This window comes from Vulpes vulpes, chromosome 4 (assembly GCF_048418805.1).
Source record: "Vulpes vulpes isolate BD-2025 chromosome 4, VulVul3, whole genome shotgun sequence".
In the NCBI taxonomy this organism is placed as follows: domain Eukaryota; kingdom Metazoa; phylum Chordata; class Mammalia; order Carnivora; family Canidae; genus Vulpes; species Vulpes vulpes.
The window spans coordinates 88,293,771-88,317,699 of record NC_132783.1 but is presented as its reverse complement, the minus strand read 5'-3'; the positions used below and the strand labels follow the sequence as shown (position 1 = coordinate 88,317,699).

General features: G+C 53.6%; 2 protein-coding genes across 4 annotated transcripts in view; both read left to right on the top strand.

Moving 5' to 3' along the window:
- DYDC1 (DPY30 domain containing 1) overlaps positions 1-6,617 on the top strand; it is a 38,601-nt gene extending 31,984 nt beyond the window's left edge. The window contains exons 8-9 of one of the 3 annotated variants that reach the window (XR_012001134.1): positions 1,178-1,265; positions 1,679-2,242. Coding sequence is in view for 2 of the 3 variants with exons in the window: in XM_072756369.1 (XP_072612470.1) it covers positions 6,531-6,554 (24 nt within the window). In the remaining variant the exon portion in view is untranslated. Of the gene's footprint in view, positions 1-1,177; positions 2,243-6,530 lie in introns of those variants that run through there. The other 2 variants (XM_072756369.1, XM_072756370.1) reach the window with 2 other exon arrangements.
- Positions 6,531-22,929, top strand: MAT1A (methionine adenosyltransferase 1A). The gene is made up of 9 exons (XM_072756365.1): positions 6,531-6,879; positions 10,550-10,627; positions 11,406-11,528; positions 13,876-13,988; positions 14,250-14,393; positions 18,578-18,796; positions 19,798-19,980; positions 20,260-20,393; positions 21,086-22,929. Exons 1-9 carry the CDS (start codon positions 6,786-6,788, stop codon positions 21,186-21,188), a joined length of 1,191 nt encoding a protein of 396 aa, XP_072612466.1. The 5' UTR covers positions 6,531-6,785; the 3' UTR covers positions 21,189-22,929.
- Positions 22,930-23,929: the final 1,000 nt, after the last annotated feature.

Here is a 23,929-nt window from a genome sequence, read left to right as displayed (position 1 = left end):
TTTCGACAGATTCACTATAATGTGTTTTGTTGTGGATCTCTTTGATTTTTTTCTGCTTGGAGTTTGTTGAGCACCTTGAATGAGTAAAGTGATGTCTCATCACATTTGTAAAGTTTTTAGGTACTATTTCCTCCAGTAGTCTTTCTGCTCTTTTCTCTCTTATCCATCTGGGATCATCATTATGCACATGCTGTTAAACTTGATGATATCCCAGATGTCTCTTTGGCTCTGTTCCTTTTTCTTTATTCTTTCCTATTTCTGCTCTTCAGTCTAAGTAATCTTCATTGGCCTGTCTTCATATTCAGTGATTCTTTTGTCTGCCTGAATCTGCTGTTGAACTCCTCTAATGAATTTTTCATTTCTGTTATACTTTGCAGCTCCAAAATTCCTAATTGGTTCATTTTCATAATTTTTGTCATTTTATAGATATTCTCTATTTGGTAAGAATCCATCCTCCTGGTTTCCTTTAGCTTTTTGTCCAGGGTTTCCTTTATATCTTTGGGGATATATAAGAGAGTTGACTTAAAGTCTTTTTTTCCTTTTTCACTAAAAAAAAAAAAAAGGCTTGGGCTTCCTCAGGAACTGTTTATATGAGTTTCTTTTTTTCCCTCTGCAAATGGACTATGCTTTTTTTTAAAGTATTTTATTTATTCATAAGAGAGGCAGAGACACAGGCAGAAGGGGAAGCAGGCTCCCTGCCAGGAGCCAGATGCAGGACTCTATCCTGGACCCTGGGATCACACCCTGAGCCGAAGGCAGATGCTCAACCCCCAAGCCACCCAGGCATCCCTATCCTTTTCTGTTTCTTTGCATGCCTAGTAGATTTTTGTTTTAAAAAAGACACTTTGAATATTTTAATGTGGAAAACTTAGAAATCATATTTTCCCATTTCCTTGGTATTTATTGTTGCTATTTGTTGTGGGTCATCATTTAATATTTTTCTGAGCTATTTTGTTTTCTATATATTCCATGTGTGGCCAATGAAATGTGTGGCCAATTCCATTAACTTAGTAATTAGCTAGCATTTTTACAAAGTTTTCTTAAACACCTGCAGACAAGAAAAGAAAAAAAAAAAAACACTCTCTTGGTTTCTGTAGAATGCCTCTGTGTTATGGCACTCTTCGTGCTTAGCTGAGCCATCTATAACTCTGCCTTTCCCTTCACTTCTTGTTTGCAGGAACCTGAGGCTCAGCCATACGTCTTCTCAGGCCTTTCCTGAGCATCTGTCCAGCCCTGGTCATGTGCTTGGTCTTCTTAATTCCTTGGTATACATGGTAGCTTTTAAAAAAATCTCATATTCCCCCATGTATCTCTTTCCCAACCTTTTTCTTTCCAGGCTTTTTGGTTTTTTATTGCTTGTCCCATGTATTATCCTTTACCTTAGTCTGCTGTGGCCAACACATTTGCCTTGAAATGTTTTTTAAAATATTTTATTTGCTTATTTTAGGGAGAGAGAGAGAAAGAAAGAAAGAGCATGACTTGGGAGGGGGAGAGGGAGAGGGAGACAGAGAGGGAAATAAGCTCAGCAGACTCCATGCTGAGTGCAGAGCCCAACATGGGGTTTGTCATGGGGCTGGATCTCACGACCCTGAGATCAGGACCTTAGCCAAAACCAAGAATCAGATGTTTAAGTAACTGAGCCACCTGGGTGCCCCATGCCTTGAAATGCTTTTTGCAGATGGCAACTGGGAACCTGCCCCAGCTCTGGGAATGCTGAATCTGGCAAAACAAAAGCCATCCCTTACACCATCCTTCAGGGAGCTGCTAGACTGGTAAACAAGCAAACAAACAAATACAACCTCAGTTATTTGAGAATAAGTTTTGTTTTGTTTGCTCTTCACTAGCAACCCGCATTGGGAACATGAGCTACTATTTTCATGTACACCATTGGTCTGGAGAGCGTGGAATGAGGTGGGCAATTTAAAATGTAAAGCATTCTCTGACTGCAGTGTGACAGCAATAAGTCTCAGTAATTGCGACAGCCTCTTTCTTTATTAAGCTTCCTATAAATTCTTGACTAGATTCCAGAGTTTTACAAAAGTTGATTCAAAAGATTTTTTTTCCAGGTTATTAGTTGATTTTTGTGGCTGGATAGAAGCTTTGAGTTTTCTAGTCCACCATTTTCAGTGATCTCATTTCCTACTTTTTTCCTTTTTGAATCTTATAATGGATCTTTATATATTCCCAAAAAGTATGTGTTACAAATCTTGTTTTATTTTTATTAAAAAGGGATTGTAGGTTATCTTTTGGCCCCCTTTTCACCGAATACTGTTTAAATTCATCCATATTTGTGTGTGTGATGTTGTGGTTAATGTTTTGACTGCTGAATGGTATTCCAGCGTAGGAGTATTTTCAGGAGATTGTTTAGCTCTTACTGTGTAAATATTTTGTTTGCACGCCTTAATTGAGGTGAGGTAGTGTAGGAGATGGCTTGTTTTTCCAGGTACCAACTAGCAGGCCATTTTAAGGCACCTAGTATGTGCAGCATGGTACGGGGCTCTGAAGGGTATGTTGGCATGGGAGGGTGGGCCCAGCTGGTGCCTAATTCAAATGTGAGATAAGAAAGGTGGGTACAGAGGTGACTATTTGTGAACACAAAGATGGAAGGAGAGAATTCCAAGGAACCACTGACAAGCTTTGTAGGAAATTAGAGATGGATGGTAAAGGATCAGAAATTGAAACAACCTCTCAGGATCTCAAGTCTCAGAAGCTGGGGTATATGTGTTTGGGGGAAAGGATGATTCTGGGAAGGAAAACAATGGAGTTTTGAAAAACAACAATGCATAGCAGGATTTACATTGTATGAATGTTTCAGGCTACGTTGTTCTTCAGGTTACTCCTGGATCAAGGTGGAAGTTTTACCTCTTCTCTCTGATTTTGGAATGCTTTTCCTCTAGAGTCTAGCTTGCCTTTTCCTGTCAGGTGGAAACCTTCATTTGCCTCTCTGCATGGCTCCTTGCCGCCCTGAGTCCCAGCTCCTGGCTCGCCTGCTTCCCCAGCCCTCCCCACTCCCTGCCCAGGTACCCCGCGCCTCCCAGGTGAAGTTGGGGCAATGCTCCTCTGCACCAGCTCCAAGTCACACCATATGGCTTCTTGGCTGGTAAGGCCCCCATGGCCTTACCATGTCCTGCTGCCTTTAAAATGCTGGAATTCCTCTGGGGTCCAGCTCAGGTTCTGCTTTCTCCCGTGAAATCTTTCCGCATCCCTTTCTTCCTTTCCAGAACAGCTGTCATATCTGGAGAGCTTATTGGGATTTTGTACTCAACCAAAGTCACATATTGTTGAAATGGCCTAAAATCTTTAAAAAATGTATAACCTGATCTATTTATCTTTCTTCCATAAATAAACTATTCATATTCTAGGATAATATCTGAGGGAAGAGTTTGTGCTTAAATTATTGAGGGCAAAAGCAGTAATCCTGTTGAAAATACTCCATGTGGTTACTCTGCCATTTAAGTTAAGGGAGTTAAAGTTTAGAAATGTTTGCACTTAAACAGCATTTATGAAGTGAATGTGCACTCGACTTCTGTATCCAGAGTTTGGGGTCGTCAAAACTGCCCCCCCTCTGTTGCCTGAGGCATAGCTGTCTGGCAGGGCAGTTGCAGGAGCTGGCCAAGGGCACTATCCAGCCAGGTGCTCACCACTAGGTCTCTGGGGTCAGGTGCCCTCAAAGCCCCTTCATGAAACTGGTCACTGTGGCTTACACATGCTGCTCATTGGAAACATAGCCTTTTGCTTGGTATTTTGCATTCATCTGGTATTTTAAACCAAAGCCAAGTTTCTTCAGAGGCTTGTCAGCAAAGCTTCAGAGTTGAATGTTGCTGCATGGCAGTGAAATCAACTGTGGGCCTTGGACACATCGAATTGGACTTAGGTAATCAGTGGGGCTGGGGGGACATTAGGACAATTCATGCGTAAAGCACAGTGTGTGCGTAAGGCAGGGTTTGTTTTTTTTTTTCTTAAATTTTATTTATTTATTTGAGAGAGAGAGATAGAGAATGAGCAGTGGGGAGGGGCAAAGAGAGACAGAGAGACATGCAGACGCCCCGCTGAGCAGGAAGCCTGATGTGGGGCTCGATCCCAGGACCCTGAGATCACGACCTGAGCCAAAGGCCGACACCCAACAGACTGAGCCACCCAGGCACCCCATAAGGCAGGTTTTAGTTTGAGTTTATGAAGGCAAATTAGAGATACAAAGTCCCTGTTGGTTCAGTTTTCTGAGTAATTACATCTTTGCCAAAGTCAGCCAGTCCTCTCCGAAGGGGATACATGGAAGCCACTGTTTTAGCTCTCGGTGCAAATGCAATTTCTTTTATCTAACTGGTTAACATTCGCTACCCGAGGGGAATCTTTTGACTCATTCAGCATTCCTACGGCCTTGCATTTTATCTTTTTACATAAGAAAATCGTCTCTTATGTACACGGAAGGTGCTTAGGTAAAATTTTATTAAAGCCTTATTGCGCACCCCCGGTGCTCCATCCTCATCCCACCTGAATGACCACGTCTGTTGCTCACAGTGATGCTGTGGGGTGGGCAATCGTTTAGCCTGCTTTACAGATGAGGAAGCAGGAGCCAAGCCATTAGGAAGCCTGCCCCAAGGTGGGTTCGCTTGGGGGGAACCAGAGGGCCGCGCTCCCACGCGCTGCACTTCTGTGTGCTGCCGGTTGACATCTATCTACTGAAAGAATAAAAGGTGGCCTAGATTTAGTGGGGATGTCCTCTGAGACCCACACGTACGGGTACTGAGCTTGGAGCTTCCAGATCCTTCCCTCGCTCTGAATTTGTGTCCAGACTGCAGAAGCCTCCTGCTTCTGTTTCTGAAAGCACCACTCCTCTGCCTAGGACATGGCCCTCCAACCCCGCGCTTCCAGTCATTCTGGAATTCAGAGGGCAGTTAGGCAGCTGTGCTCTGACTTCTTGCCAGCTCTAGGACCTTGGTGAGCACCAGCTACTTGGGCTCCGTCCTGCTCTTGAAGCCGAGTTAGAACATAATGGCTCCAGTTCTAGCCACTAGCCTAACCTAGGTCTACAGTTCACATTAAACATTAGCTCGCATTGCCTCCGGGTTGGAAACCAGTGTACCCAGAAGAAATTTACAAAGAGACAGAGATGTTGAAATATTCTGTGTGCTGCGTGCGGACAAGGACAAGGCTATGTTGTCTAAAGTCCCTATTCGATCCTCATTTTTTTCCATCCCGTCCCAGTGGCCTTTTCCTCTCTGGCCCTTCAGTAACCTTATGCCCAAGCATTCCAGCTCCCTCTTTCTTAAATGCCTCTGATGAAATATGTATACGTAAAGTCTCTGACTTCATCCCCGAAGAGGTCTCTTTAAATGTGGTTTCATTCCCTGGAGGGATGGTGCCGCTGCTGATGACCAGTTGGCAAAACTCAAGATTCAGAGCACCAGAAAAAAATGTTTTTAGATGCTCATATGCTGAGTCCAGAGGGGATTTGGTCAGCAGAATTGTTAACTGGGGCCACCGCATCCTACCTTTTGCTTCCCACAGTCGAGTATTTGGTGCACGCACTTCTTCTGGATGCTTGTGTTCTATTGCTTTCTAGTGGGAACGGGTTTCTCCACCCCTTCTCACTGTCTGCGATCTCGGTTCCCTACCGTTCCACTGCCTGCGGGTGCAGCTAGGTCAGAGAGTGGGAGAGAATGAAGAGAGAGAGGGATGCTGTCATTTATTGTATGCATTGATTCAGGATGTAAGCCTGTCCACTTTTTTCTTGGTCAAAGCAAAAAAAAAAAAAAAAAAAAATGCAGGAGTCACGTGAGCAGGGTGTTGATCAAGCATACAGGACTGAAAAGGTAGATGTCTAATTTATCATATGGAAGCTTTGGGAAACGGGACTCTGATCATTTCCCTGTAATGAATCCATCTCTCAAGAGACCTTTTGCCCCAAAAAGCGTTGTCTTCTGTAACCTGTCCAGATGCATTTTAGCATCTTGCTTGTCGATGTGACTGCCAGTGTCTTAGAGACATTGACAGTTTAGGTGATTTCTATTAGCAGAAAAATATGGGCTGAATCGCTTTTCTTCTAAATGAATGTGTTGTGTAACATCCAGGCTGACTCAGAATACAGGTGCATGCTTTAGCTCTGAGAAGGGAGAAGAAGGGGGAGAGCCCAAGCCCGACAAGGTGTGGGGGGTGGGGGGGAAGGGCAGCACCCACCAGCCCAGGCCACCCTGTGTGGCAGTCTGAGCCTAAACCCTCTCTCTGGGAAAGAGTTCCTTGCTGCCTGTTTGTATCCCTGAGTAACCACAGACCCCCGCCCTCCAACGTGGGATGTTAACCTTGGAGCAACATGGAGATTAGCTGCAGAGCTGAAGCAGAGTCCCAAAGGGAGCTTGAGTTCTGCGGAGTCTATGCAGCCCTCTTTACCATGCATTGACCAGACGCGAGGGCTCGGGACGTCCGAGCCGAGGACTGGAATCCCTCAAGGTAGGAAGAACCCCCTCCCAGGAAATGGACTCCTCCAATTTTCTCACATGATTATTCAGGCACTTTCACTTTTCCATATATAGGAGTCACTCAGGAGCAAGCGGTGACCAGTCGGAGGGAGTGACACATCCGGACTTAGGCCCTCCCTCCTCACCATCCTCACCTTCCTCTCACGTGCTCGCAGGCGTTCGGCAGGAGGGAGCCCTGTGGCTCTGCCAAAGACAAGCCTGTTGGATTTCTAGAAATAAACAACAGCAACAACAAAGCCACAAAACAAACCTCAGGCAAAGTCACAGCATTGAAATTGTTCCCTTGAAGAGACTGAGAAGCGTGCAAAGATGAATGGCCCAGTGGATGGCTTGTGTGACCACTCTCTGAGCGAAGAAGGCGCATTCATGTTCACGTCGGAGTCCGTTGGAGAGGGACACCCGGGTAAGTAGGTGACCGTGACCATGGATGGATGGCAGCCTGTGCCAGGGGAGTCGGTTTACGAGGGGCCTTGGAAACAGTCTGGGTTGGTTTCTATGCAGGATGTCTACAGGTACCCTACGAGGCACTTCTTTAATTCTATTAATTGGTAGTCTTGTAGAACAGTCACTGAGTATGAAATGAGAAGTTGTCAGGTAAGGAGGCCGTGCGGGCTGGTGCTGCTGCCTGCCTCCAGCATCTCAGCACGATGAGGCTACAGCAGAGAACACACAGTGGGTTGACTGAATGTATTATACGTTGGACACGTATCATCAGATAATCAACTTGATGTATATATATATATATTTTTTTTTTTTTTTGGAGGGGGAGATAAAGCTTTATTATCAATGAGTGACTTAAGTCAACAGAGAATGTTCCCTTGGACAAGTCCCAGTCACTAAGTTTTGCACGTAAGGCCTGTGTAGTCTAGGCATGAACAGCACATTCCAGTAGCCTCTGAGATAGCTCACCAGATCCTGAGGACCTCAGGGATGTTACCCGAGACAAGTACAAGTGACCTCCTGGAGAAGAAGAACATCCGAGCAGGTTTAGGTGATGTGGGGACATGGGCGAGGCTCGCACATGTGCCAGTGAGGACCATGATCAGAGCCTCCGGTCAGTGGTTCTCAGACCTCGGGGAACATCCGCACCACCCAGCGGGCTTGCTAACGCAGAGTGCTGTGCCTCCCCTGGAGTCTCTGATTTAGCAGGTCCTGGGTGAGGCTCAAGGTTTGCATCTTTAATAGGCTTTCAGGAGATGCTGCTGCTGCTGTGGGAACCACACTCTGGGAAGCACTGTCCTAGAAGAATCCTGGGGGCTAGACACACTGATTTATGTCTTTAAGCACTTCTTCAAAATTCATCTGAGTATTTGAAGTTTTGGTAACTTACCACCAAGGCTACCTTTTCTTCCTCTTCTTCATCCATGTACTTTCCTGCCTTGTAACTCAGCTTTCGACATCTCACACCACTCTTTCCATATGCTTTAACCAGTGGTTCTCAACAGGGGGCTGTTTTGCTCCCCTAAAGGCATTCCGTATTGTCAGAAAACATTTTTGGTTGTCGCAGTAACTCTGCCTGCCGTGAGGGGTTGGGGTGCTGCAGCATTTAATGAACAGCAGCCAGGTGTGCTTCTAAACATCCTGAATGCACAAGACCCTCCCCCCACAACAAAGAATTTTCCAGCCCCAAATGTCAATAGTATCGCTGTTGAGAAACCTTGGCTTAAATTGAGTTTTGTGTGTGACTTAGCTCATTTCAAAGCAAATAGCCTCTTTCACTGTGCACAACTTTATGTGGTCTCTAGGTTTACCACTCTTGTAACTTTGGACTCATTGCCATGTCTCACACATGAAGACCATACATGGGTTAGGAGAAAGATTTGCTCCACCTGGAGGATGTGGCTGCTTGGGTGCACAGTGGCCAGCGGTCTCCTCGTACCCCTAGCAGTGTGCTCCATGGACGGAGAAGATAAATTCTAGCCAACCAGTTGGCTCTTTTGTCTACTAAATGATAGCCTTTCAATTTGTCCGACTCTCCTTTCACTTGCCGCAGTCGATTAAGTGTCCATGTAAGTCAGCTTCCCCTAAGGCTTGGTGCTGTCTTGCTTACTATTCCAGTGCTGACTACATCTCCACCAGGAGAATTATATAGATGGTCTTTCAGCTTCTAAGAAAACCAGCTATTGGCTATCTTAAAGCTACTGAGTGATATTAATAGAAATTCTGAAAGCCTAAAGACACAGTTCAGAAAGGGCCTCTTTAGGCATTTCTTTAGTCTGTGGAGCTATCTTAGCACTCTTGCTCGGCTCCAGCTTCATGCCTAATACCCCTTATCCCACCTTCCCATGTGGACTGGGGACATGTGACCCGTGTCCTTGAAACAAGCAGACTCATCCGCGGTCGGCCCTAGGAGTCCTGATGGGTAAGCCTAAAGTGGATATTTTATTTTTATTTATTTTTTTAAATTTTTATTTATTTATGATAGTCACACAGAGACAGAGAGAGAGGCAGAGACACAGGCAGAGAGAGAAGCAGGCTCCATGCACCGGGAGCCCAACGTGGGATTCGATCCCGGGTCTCCAGGATTGCGCCCTGGGCCAAAGGCAGGCGCCAAACCGCAGCGCCACCCAGGGATCCCTAAAGTGGATATTTTAGCAGCAGACCTTCCTTGGTAGGAAGTGCAGAGGCAGTGGCCTCAGACAACGTAGCTTTACACTCAGGATCTGCCACTGGTGACGGGTTGAATAGAAAGCCTCAAGGTTTAGTAGCAGTTTCTGGAGGAGAGTTTAGAGAATTCCCCTTGAATGGCAGATTAATATTTTAAGTTACATTGATGTTTAGCATTTTAAATGATGCGCTTATGAGAGCAGAACCACTTGGTTCTGGATCTGGAATCTTAATTTAAAAACTGAAAAACAAAAAACAGAAGGACACGAGGAAACTCTGGGAGGTGACGGATATGTTTATTACCTTGTTTATTGTAACATAACAAAAGTGTATTCACGTGTTTAAACCCCCCGAATTGTTTAATTTTGTGCAGACTTTTTTTGTACACCAATTATACCTCAATAAAGCCGGGGGGAAAATGTATTAATCTGTTAAGAACAGGGTGCCTGGGTGGCTCAGCGGTTGAGCGTCTGCTTTCGGCTCAGGGAGTGATCCTGGGGTCCTGGGATCGAATCCCACATTGGGCTCCCTTCAGGGAACCTGCTTCTCCCTCTACTTGTGTCTCTGCTTCTGTGTCTCTCATGAATAAATAGATAAAATCTTAAAAAAAAAAAAAACCTGTTAAGAGCAAACCCCACGGGGATTTTGAACATTAAATGAGATGCAATATATGTAAATAGATGTCGCTTTTACTTCTGAGTCTGGGAACATTGACAGTTTGCACAACCCCAAGGCCAGAGTGGATTTTTCCATAGTGCCATGGCGGGGTCTGCAAACTCAACCTTAAGACGAGTAGTGGAACAATAAGATCGAAGCCCAGTTCCTGTTGAGCTGTTTTAAGTCCCACCTTGACAGAGGTCTAACCCAGCTCTTAGGACATCTAGCCTGCGGGAGGCGGTGTGACCATGGGGGTGACCTGAGAGCTGCTTAGGGAAGGATTCTATAGAACAGCAGTGGTGTGTGGAAGCTCTCTTCTAGAATTCCTACAGGTGGGGTGGTGGATCTGGGCCTGGCGCCATATACACAGTCCATCGCAGCAACGCATCTGTTTGCTCCATCTGATTTTCACATGTTGGCACCTCATCTTACCGATGTTATTAGCCAATTTAGGTTCTATTTCTAGGAGTTTTCTAGACTTTAGACTTAAAGGGAATATCTTGAGGAATGACAGACTTTCTAATAGGAGGATGTGTGTGTGTGTGTGTGTATGAATTGCTTTAGTCTCTTAGGACTTATTTTGGAATGTATTTCTTTTTTTAGGGAACTCTATGAGTTTGTATAATAGAAATCACCCACAATTAGGCAGGAATGGGAAGAAATAAAAAAATTTTCAAAAAGCTCCTAATTTTTTGTATTAGAAAAGTATATTTGATATGTAAACCTACCAAAATATCTAATTATTTTACCATTTCAGCTGGCTATACCTAGTACTTCTGTGATTCATACACATATTCATTCTTGTCCAGATAAGATCTGCGACCAGATCAGTGATGCGGTGCTGGATGCCCACCTGAAGCAGGACCCCAACGCCAAGGTGGCCTGTGGTAAGAATCACCTGCTCTGTCCCTGCTTATGACCTCAGTGGGCTGAGCTTGACGCCTTTGCCTGTGCCAGGGCACTTGGCATGGCAGAGAGTCAGGGGCCCAGTGCCTGGAGGGCCCCTGAAGGTACCATCCGTGCGGCTCAACCAGAGCCTTGGCCAAGGTCACAGGACAGGGGTGCCCCACGTGGAGACCAAGCACCCCCGTCCTCATTCAGTGCCACATAGACTGTTCCCTCCTTCTCCAGTGCCACCCCAGCCCCTGCTTTGGGCACTGTGGGGACCCGGGCCCTCTGAGGGTGGACCACACCTGGTGTCCTTGTGGATAGCCGGTGAGAAGGTTGGCCCACCTCCATCTCAGGATCTCAGCCTGGCCTGGAGCCTTAGCATTAAGGGGCAGGAGAGGCGTCCTGGATGCAGGTGCGTGTCAACCGTACTCTTTAGGATAGCCCAACGCCTCACACGGATCCACGCGGCAGTCCAGTGGGACTATTGTCCCCAGGGAGCAGCTGGGGAAGCTGATTGAGAGGTGAAATAGGTGGTTCAAGAAGACACAAGCAGGGGCCCTTGCTGCAAAAGGGAGGTGTGACCCGTCCTGTCCGAAGTGTAGCTCCCCGGGCAGCATTCACGCGTGCTCGGCACGACTGCTGGGCTTTAGTCTGTTTGTTAGCATTATTATTTTATTTCTGGAACCCAGGCTTGGGAAGACTCTGGGTGGGAGGCCTGGGAGTGGGGCTCCCCCTCGCAGGCTCACGGCCGCTGACATCCCCCCTCCCTCGCAGAGACAGTATGCAAGACGGGCATGGTGCTGCTCTGCGGCGAGATCACATCCACGGCCACGGTGGACTACCAGCGGGTGGTCAGAGGCGCCATCAGGCACATTGGCTACGACGACTCTGCCAAGGGTGAGGCGGGGCCTCAGGCCAGAGCCCCCTGCAAGTGTGAACACCCCCAGGTGGGGGGGCATCGCTGGGCCCGCCTGGCTGGCTCGGGGGCGAAGTCTCCAGTGACAGCGTGGTGGCGCAGGTGACAGCGCCCAGCTGAACTACCCGTGTCACCCTGGAGCAGGCAAAGGCTTGGGGGGAGAGACGCACCCGGGAAGGGTGTGTTCTCGGCCGGGGGATCTTGCTGCCCTTTGCAGTGGCTTTGCAGTCGCTTGTCTCTCGAGGCCTTCAGCTGTGCTTCCCCCGCAGATGAGGAAATCCAAGCACGGGAGTGTCACTAATTTGTGTAAGGTGACAGCCCGCGAGTGGCTGCCCGTATGGACCCCTGTGCCTTCTGCTCCATGCGGCTTCTTGCTATAGACAGAGAAAAAGGCGACTCGGCCCAGAGCTGGTACTCCGGGCAGGTGAAGGAGCCAGGCAGTGCAGGAGCCCGCAGCCCAGGGAAGGGGCACAGGCACCAGCGGGACTGGGGAGGAGCCCCGCTGTTAGGTGGAGGCGACAGCTGGAGGGAACAGAGGGCCCCAAAGCCGGCCCAACGTCTACAGCCAGGCCCAGCCCAGAGCAGCATCGGAGGACAGCCTGCGGGAGCCAGATGCCACGGGCCTGGGTGTGCTGGCACGCCCTCCTGGCTCTGGGGTGCCGTGTGCTGCCGCTTGCGGGTCGGGGTCCCTGGAACGACGCGCTGCACACGTGAGTGACGGCCTCTCGCCCCCGAGGCTCAGACACAGAGGCTCGGTGCCCCTGGCTTCTGAGCTGCCCGGAGTGCTCGCTTGAGCACATGAAAGTTTAGGGGGGCTCTCGGGAATCAGCGGGAGCAGAGCCAGCGAGCACCGGCTGACTTCCCAGGTGGCACAGCAGGGTGTTCCTAGAGGCCACACGCTGTCCCCGAGCGGCAGCCTCCTGAAGTGCTACCACGCAGGGCCTTGGCCCTGCCGCACGAGGAGGAGCCCATTGCCTACCTACGGGTGGACCTCATTCAAAAGCAAGTCTTGTTCTGCACGAGGCAGAAGGCAGCCTTCCCAGGAGGCCACGTCTCCTAGAGAGAGAGCAGTGAGAGCCCAGCCCTGCTGCTGGCTGCCAAGGACTCCCCAGTTGTGCATTATGCCTTCTGCATCTCTCCTGATCACTATACGAGGTGCAGTAGGAGGTGCCCAGCGGCGAGTCGGTGGCACGGGGTGCCGTGAGGGAGGAGGGAGGGAAGGTCCAGGGATGTTTAACGAGAGCCGAGAGCCGGTTGGATTTGGGTGTGTGTGGGGATGGGGAGTTGGAGGAGGAGCATTCCACCAGGAGGTCCAGGTCCGCCCTGAAGGCTGTACCGCGAGGCTGGAGCAGTTCAGCTGGGAGGGGCTGCGTGGAGCGGAGGGGCCTGGTCCTGCTTCATTTGGCAGCAGGTCCCACGGGAAGCAAGTACGGAACCAGTAGACTGGATCCGGGTTGGGTGGGTAGGCGGGTGGTTTTAGTCAGCTCCTGCGGTAGGGAGAGCAGCCTGGCGAGAGTGCGGGTTGCTCAGCTTGTCACTAACACTTGCCCTTGCGGTGGGGCCACTCTGGGTTGCAGCCCCTCACTCACACAGCCCCCATGGCCGAGCCCAGCAGGGCCTGAGGACCTCCCGGGAGAGGAGTGTGTGGTATGGGCACCGAGCCCCTTGCAGGGCCTCCTTGGGCTGGGCTGCCGCCAGCCAGACCCCCATGGAGGGTTCCCAGCCTATGGCACCTCACCTGGGGGGCGGGGGTGCAGCCTCCATCTCCAGACCTGAACCTGGGGGATGGAGGCACAGCTTTTCCATTCTGCTCCAGGCCCTCGTGCATAGCCTGGGATCAGAGGACTCTGGGTCTGGGAGCCCCTCTGGACAGTTGCCGTGTGCTCTCTTAGTTTAGTCTAATTCATACCCACATGAGGCATACACCTGAGCTTCTGATCTGTAGGGCTGGAAGGTGATTTTCAACCCAGATCTTAGGAGGTGCCTAAGGGGGCAAGACCATGCGTCATCCATCCGCTCTTCAGCCAGAGCAGCTGTACCTCTTTATCTGATTTTTGTGTTGCAGTTCTGTGTAGGATATATATTTTTGATCTAGGCATAATTTAATATAGTAAAATGCACCATAGAGGATTTTCTTTGGCCAGAGTTTCAGATGATCCTATGGGAAGGATACATGGGCTTCCCCATCCCTGGGCCTCAGCTCTGAGCCCAGACTGACCGTAGCTGGTTAGAGACCACCCCCCCCCAGCTGAGCAGCCCATCAGGAAGCTTGCAGACCCCTCTGTCCGACACAGGTCCCCAGTAAGGCGCACATTCCCTCCCACCTAGGCTTTGACTTCAAGACCTGCAACGTGCTGGTGGCTTTGGAGCAGCAGTCCCCGGATATTGCTCAGTGTGTACATCTGGACAGAAACGAGGAGGATGTTGGGGCTGGAGACCAGGTGAGCAACATGGAGCAGGGGTGCACGGTGTCGGGGGGTCAAGGTAGTGTTGTCTGTCTCTGCTGTGGCTGGGAGCCCTGGGGAGGAACTAGCCGAGGAGCTGGGGAGTTGGGGAGCACTGGGTCGGGCTCACGCCCACGCGGATGCTGCGTGCACCAGGCACACGATCCGTGCCGGAGCGCCAGCCGGGGTTGAGATTTGAAGAACGTTGTCCCGTCGTCTAGAGCGGGCCTTGCTCAGTCGGCCCTCTCCCCCGTCCAGGGTTTGATGTTTGGCTATGCCACCGATGAAACGGAAGAGTGCATGCCCCTCACTATTATCCTGGCTCACAAGCTCAACGCCCGAATGGCAGACCTCAGACGCTCGGGGGTCCTCCCCTGGCTGCGGCCTGACTCCAAAACTCAGGTGAGCTTCCTCCTCTCGCCTCCCATGGAGCCCCAGACACACACGTCCGGCACCCACCCGCCCCCAGGTCCTCTTGATCCCTGTCATTATTAAGATCCAAATGCTCGGTCTGGGCACTCAGAGAATTGCTGGTCATGAAAGGAACTATTTGTGTGGAAACTCTTTGGGTCTCGATGTTTGCTCCCCCAGTTTTTTTATTTATGGGAAGTTTGTAATATACAGAAGATTGGAATCAAGAGTTCTAGAAATTTTTATTTTTTCTTTTTTTGGCCCTCTTAGCGTATGTGCACTCGGGTCATGTGATTCCCTGGTTCCTGCCACATAGCGCTTACTCAGTTTCAGGCTTTCGGCCACTGCCCTTCCACCTCCACAGGTCACCACACCTTGAACACGGTGCTGTCTGCGCCTCGCTGGGGCCCTTTACCCTGGTTTCTCATAAAAAGGCTTTCCCTCTGCTGTTTGGGACTGTCTGTCCCCCACGGGCCCTGACCTCGCTGCTCCATGCAGTGGGGAAATCCTCACCCAAGTCCACATTTGAAGGTCGATGCTGATGCAAGTGCTAGCGCACGTGGAGGCACCCTGTCCTCGCCCCCTCGCTGCCCTCTTTGACCCTGGTGACCCCTGCTGGCCCCTTTCCCGGGGCTCCCCCCCCTCACCACCGGTTCCTCTTCCACCTCCACAGGTCCTTGACTCTTCTTGCACACTCTCTCTCCCTCCACCCATGCTCACGCCCCACTTCCACCTTGTCCCACTCGACGCCCAAAGCTTCCACCTGCTGGTGTCTGAACCAGCAGCTGTGTTTCCAATCCGCCCTGCAAACACATCGTGTGCAGCCTCACTGTCACCTCCTCCTCAGCTCAAGGGAGTGCGACAGACCCCCCACCACCACCAGTGCCCCCTCTGTCTCCACCTTGTCTTGCTCCGGAGCGTTCCCTAGAGAGCATCTCTTCTGCTCCAGCCCAGTTCCCAGCCCAGTTCCCAGGCCAGGACCAGGATCCACACCGTGGCCTCCCAAGGGCTCTCCCTGCCTGGAAGCTCCACTTAACTCCCTTTGGACTTCTCACTTCCTAATACTTGCTCAGACTCCTCTACACCTTTCTGCTCCCTACAGGGGGAGGCGGGAGTGGGGTCGGGGACAAAACCCACCTTCAAATGCTTATTATTCTGGCATTCAAAGCCTTTGAGGGTGTCCCGGTTTTACCTGCCTCTACCTCCCCTCCCCTAGTTGTTGCTTAATCTGGCTTATTGCACTCAGGTTCCCCTTGTTTCTTGGAGCTTAGCCCCTGTGCTTCCACCCTTTGCCTCACCTGGAATCTTCTCGGGTTCTCACCTCCCTCCCCCGGTCAGTGGCCAGTGGCGCTCCCACCTCCTGTGGTTTTCCCCAGTGACCACCACCTGATGGGGCCTCTCTGGCCCCCATCCCGTTACCCCAGCTGCACAGAGATGGTTCCTCAGCCCAGGTGGGAGGCTGCACAGGGCAGAGGCTAAGCCCAGCTGAACATGGGGCAAGGAAGTGCCTTTGTGGTCTAAAGAAAACAAGCCCTTCCCGGTGCTCCCCCCGGGACCTTCCCCCCAAGGTGGGGAGTGGAATCGGCAGCCTTCCGCAGGTGTTCTTGGAGGGTGTGGGCCAGGGGAGCTAACATACAAAGACCATTGTGGCAGCAAAAGAAAGGAGCACACAGATGCTGGCACGCCCAGCCCCGTCTGGTGCCAGAGTCATGCTGTGATGGGAAATGGGGTAGAGATTCGAGGAACAGAGAATCCTAGAACAGGAGTGGGAGAAGGTGGAGCCACAGGGCTTTTCCCTTTCCTCCTGCAACTGTGAGGCCCGGAGGCACCCCCGTGGGACCAGCTAAAAGGGGAAAGGCCTGCATCACCTCGCATGGTTATTGAAGGCTTCCAAGTCCACAGCGGAGATTGTGGGGTGAGGATGTGCTCTTCTAGGGGTTCCTTTTGTGCAGGGCTCCGTGGAAGCCACTTACTGTGACCTTGGATACCAAAGCCTGCCTGGCTCCCCTGCCGCCGGGGGGCCGAGCCCCTGGCCTCACAGAGCCCTGGGTACGGGGCCACCCGGGCCGTGTGAGCGCCCCTGCACAGCTGCCTCACGGTGAGCGGCCCTGTGCCACGACCAGTCTCTAGGCCGGCCCCATAGCCTGTTTGAGAGGGACCTTCATCATCTAACCAGAGTGTTGACTGTGAACAGGATGAGTCTTTCCACCTGAACAAATTCTTGCTGCTGATACGGAGAATCGCGTGGCATACGGGTGGCTATTTTTGTACCTGGTCAGAGTGGTGTTTTCCACGGTGTATTTTTCCCCACATCTTGCTGACACGATGAGATAAGAGGCATACTTGGAACTCTCTGCTCTGCCACAGTTGTGTGCTTCCACGCGCCTGCTGCCCGGGGCCTATGCCCGGCCGAGGGGGACGTCCAGGGAGCGGCAGCGTGGGGGAGCCCGGCCCCAGCAGCTCCTCGGGGCGCCAGCCTTCACCTGAGGCCTGATGCTCACACAGCGGGTCCGGCCCCAGAGCCCCCACAGGGCCTGCCCTCCTGGGAGCCCCCACCCCTCCCACCCGGTCGCACCTGTGTGTACATAGCCCAGCATTTAATGTTGCTCTTGGTACACAGATGTCAGTGGGCACTTGCCCCTCGCACCAGGACCGGACATCACCTGGGCAGGGCTCTTTCTCCTCCTCCTCCTGGACTCCACCCTCTTGTTCTTTGAACCAGGCAGGACCTGGAGTAGGAGTTTGAAACAGGCCCAGTGTTTGGTGGATACCTGAGGGGCCTTGGGCACAGTCCCCAGGGGGCACCGGTTGCCCTCCGTGCCTCTCAGGGCCCTGGGGTCGGGAGTAGTGCTGTGCCCGCCAGCCAGCACTGCAAGCAGGGACACGTGGCGTAGCTGCACCTCCACAGGCCCCACACACCCCAGGCCCCTTCCCACACTGCTCTGGTGGGTGCACACTGCCTCGGTGGCACCGGGGCCTGTGGCTCCCACACGTAGCTCCGGGGCAGAGCCCAACTCCATCGACATTGTGCTCCTGACCCAGGTACTTATGGTCGGAAACCTCAGCTCTCCTACCTTTGAGACGGGGCTGGGGACAGCTTCTTGGGGCTTTGGGCATGGCTTCTAGCGCACGGCACTCTGTTTTCCCAGCCTCACCTGCCATCCTCACCGTCCCCATCCCCCTCGCTCTGCAAGCCCAGCGAGCACAGACTGTGGTCCTTTGTCACCGCTCAGATCCGGCCACGACGACGTCGGGCTCTCGGGCTCACTGACGTGTCAGTGTAGCACAGGGTCTGTGCTGCTGTGGGAACGACACCCGATTTGGGATTGGGCAGCACGGAGGATTGGCTCTCCGGCTTTTCACTGACTGCTGTGTGACTTCAGACATGTTGCTCCGCTTCTCGTAGCCTGGTTCTCATTCTGTAAAGTGGAGATGAGAATGCCTCTCTCGCTGGGGTGGCTTAACTATGACTTGCTAATGCACAGGATGGGCACAGAATTGACCCCGTTGGGTAGAAGTGAGTAGGAGAACTGCCCCTGTGGCTGGACCTGCAAGGGTCCTGCAGGCGGGCTCCTTCCCTCCACGTGCCCTCTGCTTTTCAACTTCCCTTACCTCGGACCCCCGGAGGCTGGCCATCCAGAGCTTGTGGCTCCTTCAGTTTCAGCCAGCCTGACCTGAGCCCCTCTCACCCTGTCCCTACAGCAGGCAAGTCCCCTGGCCCCATACGCTTCCAGAGCCCCTCCACCGAGGGGCTGGGGCAGGCAGCCTGGCCCACGGACACCTGTGCCCAGGCCGTGGAGGGTCAGGAGAGGGCTTTGGCTAAGGGGACATTCGCTGGCACTCAGAGCCCTCTGAGATAGAAGGGGAGGCATCTAGTTGGGTCACAGATAGAGAGGAAACTCTAACCCTGAGTCTCTAAGTGGCACTAATTGTGGTCATGGGTGGGGACAGCTTACGCCTCATACCCAGTCATCCCATAGCACGGGGCAGTTGCTCCAAGATGAGAATCTGTCAGATTAACTTTCCTGGAGGCTTTTGGAGGACAGGAGGCCCCCCGCCCTCATTTGGCTCTTGGGAGCCCTGCCTGCCTCCCAAGGGTCTGTGCCTAGCAGCGATGTGTCCTCAGCTCAGGGCAGGGCCTTACAGCGTCTCCTCCTGCCCCTGTGACCCAACAGGTGACAGTTCAGTACATACAGGACAATGGCGCAGTCATCCCCGTGCGCATCCACACCATCGTCATCTCCGTGCAGCACAATGAGGACATAAGCCTGGAGGACATGCGCAGGGCCCTGAAGGAGCAGGTGATCAAGGCCGTGGTGCCCGCCAAGTACCTGGACGAAGACACCATTTACCACCTGCAGCCCAGCGGGCGGTTTGTCATCGGAGGTCCCCAGGTGCGCCCTTGCCTCTGAGCAGAGTCCCGATTTGTCTCTGTTACTCCCTGAGCAGGAAGGACGAGGTAGCTTGGTGTGGCCCAGCCGTGTGTGGCCCTGGCCCCAGCATGAGGTCAGCTGGCACCCCGTGGGGCCGGCTGTGTGTGCGTCAGTGCACGAGGAATTTGGGACGCATCCCCAAGGACTCTCCCACCTTGTGCAGCCTGGCCCTCCCCCCAGTCGTCGTAGCCCAAGCTGCTGCCTTGCCCTGCTGAGATGCCAACCCACCGCTACGGAAACTGGCCTTTCCCGGGTGGCACTACGGGGCCCTGGTCGCAGGTTACCTTCAACCCATGTGAGGGCAGGTGTTTGGATGGGGACCCCCGCGGTCCCCTGTACCTCAGGAGAGAGGACATGGAGGTTGACTGAGCTCCCTCAAGAGGTGCTGACCTCTGCCTGGGGCGCCTCAGCTGGGGAGGCCCCGCAGTGGGTTCCGTGACCAAACGTAGGGCAAAAACACTGGACAAAACACTGTTCCTTGTGGGGCTTCTCAAAGCCCAGATGTGCTGCTAGTGGGAACCGTGGATCTCTAAGCAGCGGGATAGGGTACGTAGTCTTTCCCTGAAGCACTTAACCTGGAGCCCCTGCCCTTTAAACATCGTGATGCAGACGTGTGAGGAAATGGGCACTGTGGTGCCGGTTGGGCGCCACCAGCCGGGGCCGCAGCGCAGGGTGTGTCTGTCCCCGTGCAGTTCCCTCCCGCAGCTGGATGTCTCCAGCCTGACGGACTCCCCAAGACAAGACGGGGGTAGGAGGAGCTGGCCGTGATTCCAGAGAGCCTCCGGCCCTTCGTTGGCACTTTCTGACGGGGCGCTGGCAGGTCACACCTGGCTTCTGTCACTGGTCAGAGACTGCACTGGGGTTAGAGCCCAAGGCGCCCAGCTTTGGGGGGGACTGTCTCTGCCTCCCACCTGCCCTCTGGTTCTCATCCCCTCCCTCCCTTCCCTCGTGTCCCCCTGCAGGGCGATGCGGGCGTCACGGGCCGCAAGATCATCGTGGACACCTACGGCGGCTGGGGGGCGCACGGCGGTGGGGCCTTCTCCGGGAAGGACTACACCAAGGTGGACCGCTCGGCGGCGTACGCTGCGCGCTGGGTGGCCAAGTCCCTGGTGAAGGCAGGGCTCTGCCGGAGAGTGCTCGTGCAGGTGGGTGGGCCCCGTGCTGAGCACCCCACCTCTGCCCCAGCAAGGGCGCGTGGGCCGCTTCTGCCCCGGGGTGTGCACCCTGAGAACCTGGGCGGGGGGCGGGGGGAGGTCTGCAAGGCAACAGGCTCATGCAGAGAACACTCCCTCTGAAGGTGGTGGGGGGTTGGAGGCAGACGAGTTGGCGAGCAGGTCGGGTGGGTGGTGGGTGGCTCCAGCTGCCCCTTCCCGAGGACGTCTCCACCCAGGCTTCTGTCCCCTGACCCTGGTCTCTCCTGGAAGGTTTCCTACGCCATCGGTGTGGCTGAGCCACTGTCCATTTCCATCTTCACCTACGGAACCTCTCAGAAGACAGAGAGAGAGCTGCTAGATGTGGTCAATAAGAACTTTGACCTCCGGCCAGGGGTCATTGTCAGGTAAGAGTGCCACCGCTGTCACTGCCGCCCGGCCCTTGCTCCTCCCTCACCCAGAGCCTCGGCTCCCCTGGAAGGGAAGCAGGGGGAAGGACTTTGAGCCTCCCCGAAGCAAGAGGGCCTGCGGCCCCTGGCCCAGCACGACACACACCCCAAATGCAGGATGTCTGCTTTTCGGGCCGAAGGAGGCTGTGTAAGGTTCCTACTGGCCCAGAGACCCCGACGCCAGTGAGGCCATCCTGGAGCAGGTCGGGGATCTTAGGAAAGTCACCAGAGGGCCGAATGCTGAGAATTGAGCCGGCTGGTCCGGCCCAGCTGCCCTTGTTTCTGATGCCGTATCCCCACTTTCTGGAGCTTGGCTATGCGGTTGGTGGGCTCCAGGCCGGTGGAGTGGATGGAAAGGAGAGGAGAGAGGCCCAGGGAGGCCAGGGCTCAAGGTCTGGGGCCTGGGGGGGTGTGTCTGATCAGACTGTCTCCGAGCCTCTGAGCCTGTTTCCTTCGGGCCGGTGGTAGTTCCCGCAGAAGACGTGGTGTGGCGTAGACAGCAAGTTGATGGGAGATCGCTCAGAGTAGTGACACTCCATGTGGACGAAGACCATTGCACACTGTTAATTATTCCTGTGCCCAAAATTCAGAAAAACTATTCCTTTTCCCTTTTCCTTTTAAAATGACCCTTTCCTGTGCTGACTGTGCAGGGATTTGGATTTGAAGAAGCCCATCTATCAGAAGACGGCGTGCTACGGCCATTTCGGAAGAAGCGAGTTCCCATGGGAAATTCCCAAGAAGCTTGTGTTCTAGAGCCGTGGGAGTGGGGCCTGGCCTGCCCTGAAGGTGTCTGGGTGGCCTGGTTCGTCTCCTTCGGGGTCCCGGCTCCCGGCTCTCACACGTCCCAGACTCAGGGCCCCGACTGCCCTCCCAGGCAGTGCCTTCCCCCCATTACCCGGTCCTGGACCAAGCCACACCCCCAGGGTTAGCCCTGTGCTGTCATCGCTGTGAAGGGCAGGAGGCTTGCTGGTGCTGGGGGGATCACACCTCAGGAGGGTAGTCACGGTGTTCCCCTGCTTTTCCCTCTGACCAAGGCCATGTTAATTTAGTGGGAAAGCCACCCCTGTTGAGAGTAAACCCCCCTCACTCCCTCCAGCCCCCCCCCCATCAGCGATCCTGGGTAGTAGCCTCCCAGGCTAGGCATCTGGCCGGGGCAGGAACAGGTGCTGACATCTCCTAAGTGTCTACACATATGCCAGGGACCCATGAGCTAATTACTGATGTCATTTCTTCTTCACTGCAACACGATGAGGTAACACCTCATGCCCACTTCTATGGGGGGAAACTGAGGCACAGACCGCCTAGGTGACTTTCCCAAGGCCCCACAGCCACACACGTCAGGACCTAGGAGCTCTGACTCAGGAACCCCGACACGCCCTGCACCCCCCAGCTCTGTTCCCATCTCATGCCAGACACAGGCCTGAGCCATGACAAAGCAGATTTGCAGCGAAGCTGTGTGGCCTCTGCCCTGAAACCCTGTCGTAGCTGTGACTAGGGGATTAACCCCTGGCTCTCGTGGTGAGCCGTGGGCAGTGGTATGTGAAGTCGGGACAGAGAAGTAGCTTGCCCTAGCTCAAGTGGGCAGCCCTAGACAGGGGACCGGGAGCCTGTGTGCTTCAAGTTCTTGTTTCTCTTTGGCCTTGTTGTCTGAATGCTTTCAGAATGCGTGGGTGAGCCCTTCCGCCGCCCCACCAGAGAGCTGAACCCCCCGGAGTAGACAAGTTGGCTTGGATGTCCTGAGGAAATTCTGGCTTCACCAGATGGCTTCTGGGCCATGGTGCCCAACAGGCCCACGTGGCCCTCAGTGTGCTGGGGCCTTGGAAGCCACACACTCACCTGCCCTCCACCTCCCACCCCACCCCTGGCCAGCACCTCCAACCCCCCCCCCCCCCCCCCCCCCCCGTCCTCAGCCTGGGCCTCTGACAGGCACGTTGGCCTTCTCCCTAGCAGCCTGGGCCACAGGCTCCAGGAGGGGCCTCCACGGGCCCCATGAGAACACTGGAGACTGGGCTTCCTTCCTGGGCGTGTGGTGCCAGTTCTGGCTGGACAGACAGCCCAAGGAGCCTCATCTGGGGAGCAGACAGCCAGCACCTGGGCTCTAGGCCTGACCCGCTTTCTGTCCTGGAAAAGGCAGCTCCTCAGGGGAGAAGAAGGAACCTGGAGCCTCCATCTCAACCTGGAGCTTGTGTCTGCTCTGGAGGCTCTGATGTGTCTGTGGGCTCTGGTCACCCAGCAGGCCTCAAGCTCCTTCCAGGAGAGGGAGGCACAGGTTTGCAGGCAGTGAGTTCCTCTCACTGGGGGCGTGTTAGAAGTCAAAGTTCACAGCTGTGTACTTTCCCCACCCTCTAGAGAAGCAAGATCTTTTTTTGGGGGGGGGGGTCGACACTTTATAAGAAACTAGAACCTTTATTTGTTAATAGTTCCTGCTAGGACAGGATAAATAAAGCTGAATAAACAGTCCTTCAGTGAACCAACTGAAGGAACAACTACTCTATGCTTCTTTAAAAGATTTTATTTATTCATGAGAAACCCAGAGAGAGAGGCAGAGACACAGGCAGAGGGAGAAGCAGGCTCCCTGTGGGGAGCCCAATGCAGGACTCAAACCCAGGACCCTGGGGTCACGACCTGAGCTGAAGGAGTCGCTCAACCCCTGAGCCCCCCAGGTGCCCCTCTGTGCTTAGCTTTTGTCTGCAAACCTCTAGACGCCGCACCTCCGAGGAGCAGCCCCCAGCCCCCAGCGAGGGAACTGTACCCCCTGCACCATGTTCCCCTACCCAGGGCCCCCTGTCCCGGCCTGGAGGGGCTTCTCCAGCATAGTTTAAGGTTTCCTCCTCCACCAGCGACCTCAGTCACCATATTTCCATATTGATTCCCCACCACACTCCCCGGGGTTTCCTGGGCAGAACCTGAGGCCCAGAGGGTGAGGGGTGTGATGAGGCACCTGGCTGGCGAGGGGGTCCCCTGTCTCCTCATGCTCCGTCACTGCACACTAACCCCCCCACCCCGCCGCCGGGGCCTGGTCTGCCCTCCCTGCGAGTTATCTGCAATAAGATCTTCGTGACGGGGGCCCTCGGGTGGTTTTGTCCCGTGGCCAAATCACTGAAGTCAAATGAAGGGAGTGCGTGAGGGTCCGGTCAGAGCCGGGCCTTTAAATGGGTTTAAATGGACACGTCTCCCCCCCACACACTGTGTGAGAATTAACAGGTAGCGTTTTTTATCAGAAGAGTGTGGGGGCCGAAGCCCCCTGAGAGGCAGTCCTGAGGGCTGGGGGAGCAGGGGTGGGATTCCTGCACCGGTTCCCACAAGTAGGCCGCGGGGAGAGGGACCTGCTCCCCAGAAACGTCCAGGTCCAGGCCAGGAGGCTGTGCGACAGGGGGTGGGCCCAGGTGCGGGGAGGGCAGCAGGGCAGCCGAGTCCTCGGATCGGGGCCAGATGATGGGGAGAAAGCCAAAGGCCACGGTCCCATCTGAGACAAAAATCTGTGACTTGAGCAG

Bases quoted from the DNA above. Each gene is read 5' to 3' on its own strand.
- MAT1A (XM_072756365.1), top strand. From the start codon at position 6,786: ATGAATGGCCCAGTGGATGGCTTGTGTGACCACTCTCTGAGCGAAGAA. The intron at 11,529-13,875 runs GTGAGGCGGGGC...CCTCCCACCTAG, and splicing joins CTACGACGACTCTGCCAAGG to GCTTTGACTTCAAGACCTGC. The intron at 20,394-21,085 runs GTAAGAGTGCCA...CTGACTGTGCAG, and splicing joins CGGCCAGGGGTCATTGTCAG to GGATTTGGATTTGAAGAAGC.